The sequence below is a fragment of the Caenorhabditis remanei genome, chromosome IV, assembly GCF_010183535.1.
Source record: "Caenorhabditis remanei strain PX506 chromosome IV, whole genome shotgun sequence".
Lineage (NCBI taxonomy): Eukaryota > Metazoa > Nematoda > Chromadorea > Rhabditida > Rhabditidae > Caenorhabditis > Caenorhabditis remanei.
This window is the reverse complement of record NC_071331.1, coordinates 10,559,216-10,563,332: the sequence shown is the minus strand read 5'-3', so window position 1 is coordinate 10,563,332 and position 4,117 is coordinate 10,559,216. Positions and strand designations below refer to the sequence as shown.

At 32.5% G+C, this 4,117-nt stretch overlaps 1 protein-coding gene across 1 annotated transcript; it reads right to left on the bottom strand.

Annotated features, from left to right (window-relative positions):
• Positions 1-902: 902 nt before the first annotated feature.
• GCK72_013162 (uncharacterized protein) lies at positions 903-1,468 on the bottom strand (the record flags this gene model as incomplete). Its single annotated transcript, XM_003095205.2, has 2 exons — positions 903-1,289; positions 1,337-1,468. 2 exons carry the CDS (start codon positions 1,466-1,468, stop codon positions 903-905), a joined length of 519 nt encoding a protein of 172 aa, XP_003095253.2.
• Between the last annotated feature and the right edge of the window lie 2,649 nt (positions 1,469-4,117).

The following is a 4,117-nucleotide window of genomic DNA, read 5'->3' as shown; positions in this document are numbered from 1 at the left end:
CTACATTGAGTCTGTCTTGCTTTATACAACTAAACCTGGTGCTCAATACTTTCACAACCGGTTATTAAATTTCAGGAATTCATTGCCTGGCGCCACTATTCCTGCCAAAATCTCCTCAACAGCGTTAAAGTCAAATCTACATATAACAAACTTTGATAAATACCTCACCCTACACCTTCATAATCACTAAACCTCTTTTTATTCACCTATTATTATTATTGTATTGTGTCAGACAATCTGTCCAAAAAGTAAATCAAAAAGACAAGTGTATACGTGACATTTGTTATCCGTACGTATTTTATATATTCAACAACATATTATTAATAACAAGTACTCTTCTTAAACTTCTTTTTTTTTAATGTAGGCCTTGTTTCGAAGTTTTAATATTTCTTTATAATTTTTATGTGTTAGTTTTGCATTTAATTCGTTTATCCTTTCATTTACTTTCTCAATACTTTCTCTGGTATGACCTCATGTGTTCATGTTTCATGTTTATTCTTCCTAGTATAATGTAATGAACCTATTGTATTTGTAGTGAATTTTATTCACCAATCTATACTTTCACAATACTTTCACGATCGTAATAAATGATTGCTATTATTACTATTAAAATATATTCACTTCATGTAATGAATAATAATTTCTCTGATTAGTATAATTCCTACTGATAGTCACGATCGCAATAAATTTCCTTGTTGTCTAATACAAACTCCGCTTTGTTTTTCAACGTAACAACGTATTGGAATCATTTTCAGACTTGGCTTTTAATGTAATGCACCATTTTTTCGCTTCATTGGAAAATACAAAAATTATTTCGGAATTACAAAATAATATAGGCGTACATAGATTATTGATACTGCAACAAGTAAATAGTGTAAAGTAAAAAAAACACAGAGTCGACTTCAATTTGATCTTGGTGGATTCAAATATGTGAAAATCACTGATGTTTGTCGGAGACCAAGGTCGATGTCGTGCTCCGACTTTTCAATACAACGAACCACATCAAAGGATTTGATGTCTCCTATTGGTTTGAATTGAGTAGACACATCACAATTATTGTCACCTCCATCAATGGCAATGGATACGATGGTGCGGTCAGATTTGAATGGGTTATGAGATTTCATGAGCTTGATAACACATTCACCGAATTTTTCGGATCCTGAGTCAAGCAAAATCAAAGCCGGTGGTAGTTCGAGAAGAAGACGGACAGTTGCAATCGCTCCTCGAAACTTTCCTCTTGGCTCGTCAAATGTCTTTCTCAAAACTTTTACAATATTTTTTGACTCGAGCTGAAATATTAATACTTGTAAATTGAAACTTAAATATTTTTATGTACCTTTTGACTCGGAAGGTTTTCCTTGGCATCTATCTCATCAGGAGATGATTCATCAGTTGATGGGAGTGTTGGATCGTCTATTTGAACTTCATCATGTGAAATTGTCAACAGTATTCTCTTATAGTTAGCCATTTTCTGGAACATTAATGTTATAATTGTAGAATAAATATTGGAAATTAAAAACAATAGCCATAAATAAATGAAAATAAAATAAAAACTCACATTAATTTTTTCTCAGAATGATAATTTAGGTACGCATAAGCTGTCTTAAATACCATTCCATTAGGCTCCGCCCCTTTTCAGGCTCGTGATTAGTGGTAAGTCACCTTAAAAACATTGAAAAAGTGTGAAAATGCATGAAAGTAGTATTTTGTGCCTAATACACCCCTTTTCTGAGAATAACATTGTATATTATGGTCAAGTTCATGTTTGAATGAAAACAAAAAAAAAATGCATCAGCGTAATCAAAACAAAAATGAATTAAGTATATCAACTGCTCACGTGACAAGATAATAATGTTCACGTGTAAAACTTCTGGAATTACCACTTACGTTTTAATTGTTTGAAATAATTAATGGAATACTAATTAGTGGATGAGAACTAATTAGTTAAAACAATAAAATTGATAATTAATTCAACGTAAACAATAAACAAACAAACAAACAGTGCGGGAAATACGATCACTCTGTTGTCAATGACTCATGGTCCCCATCGTTTCTCCCCTTGTGTGTGTGTTAGTACCCCCCCATACTTCTCTCAACTCTGGTGTGCATACCATTCACAGTCATTTGTTTGCTGTTTCAGGGAATTGTTTTGGAAACGGAATGTCTTAGGAGGTAGTTTTTTTATAAAAATAGTTTTAGCATCTGTGAAGAAATGGATTACCGTAAAAACTCTATTTGAGTTGCCCCTCTATTTGAATTGCCCCTCTAATAGTGTTGCCCTCCGACGGACGCTTTGAATAATAGAGTTGCACCCCCTAATTGAATTGCCCCTCTAATAGAGTTGCCCCTCTAATAGAGGTGCCCCTGTCAGTACGCAAACACCGCGCCTGCATTTAAAATTTCTCATTTTTAGTTTTTTTGTTAATTGAAGTTATAAAAATTACGCCTTAAAATTAAAATTTTATCTTTAAAAAAACATTTTGAACAATAGAGTTGCACCCTCTATTTGAATTGCCCCTCTAATAGAGTTGCACTCCGACGGACCCTTTGAACAATAGAGTTGCATGCAACTCAAATAGAGTTTTTACGGTAAATATGTACATGATTGTAATTACTGTCTTTAATTCTTCGTGTTTCATCACGGAAGGAAAAAATCAATTATGTTAGTTTTTGCAATCCGCCGTTGAAATTTTCTACGGTATCTACAGTACAGTACAGTATCTTACAGTATCTTACAGTTAGAAGATAATTTTATACAAAAACTGTTTTAGTATCTAAATGGATTAGTTACAATATCGTAATTACTGTTTTTAATTTTTCGTGTTTCATCATGGAAAGAAAAAAACAATAATGTTAGTTTTTGCAATCCATCGTTGAAATCACCTGAACAGTTCAAAAGTTAGTATGAATCTACTATTTCAATAAATCAACTATGAACAATTTGGACGTTATATCTGTTTTGTGCAACACAACATTTCTTGAACTTCATGCTAGCAGTCGGCAGTAATGGGCTCAGTGACATCACAACATTTGAAATCATACATTCATTTTCTAAAGTATCAGCAAAAGTCTTACGGTGTCTTGGTGCATTGAGCAATTCCATTGAGTGGATCATTGAATAGTGGAAGTCAAAATTACAGTACTTATTGTATATAAAGACAGTGCAATCTGAACCATTTCTTTGTGTCAAGTGATCGTCAATCTTCACTATTGAACTTTTAGTCAAATTACTGTAGTTATCACACTATTGTATTGTGTTTTCTCGTCTAATCAGGATTTGAAATGGTTTCAAATATAAGTAAGGAAATTTTGGGCAACACTACAGAGCAGAGCAAGATTTTCATTTTAGAATTGTGTGTCACAAGTTAGATTTCAAAATAAAACTGTCTGTGGGAACAATGTGTAAAAGGCTAAAATTAGAATTGAATAACGACGACTAATCAACAAAACATGACGAATTTTTAGGAAGTTATTTCGTAGATTGGTTGGTTATGGCGGATGGTGAGCAAGAAACCACATTTTTTGTTGCTGTTGCAGTTTTGTTACTGTTTCAGCAAGTGCACGTATACCTGTTTTGGAAATTACGTGTCAATCCATCGATTGAGGAACGAACATTTTCTGCTGTGAAACTTGATAATTGACAAAGATTGTTTCGAAGTTGACCTTGGATAATTGATTTTAAATTTTGAAAAAAACTGAGCACACATAGACGGAGAATTACACCAGTTTTCATGAGATTCTCATTTGCAAACACAGAAACAGTAACAATTTCATCAGGTTTAAAAAACGATTTTTGATGTATTTCCATTGTTTTAATAGTCGCAACAAAGGGATTTAACAAAATTCGTGGAAAGTGCATATGTAAAATTGAAAAGAAAAAGTGTCTAAAATTTACTGTCAAATAGAAAACCTCACTGTTACAAGAAATGGTTAACAGTGAGTCTGAACACTAAAAGCAATTACTAAGGAAAGATTACTAAAATCAAATTTCTTTTTTTTCACGTCTTTTAACCTTTTTTTGAAAATGTATGTTTTAATCATGAAATGTCAATAACTTTAGAGAATAGTTCATTTATTGGACAGTCAGCCTTTTTATCAATACATGTGCATTCAATTT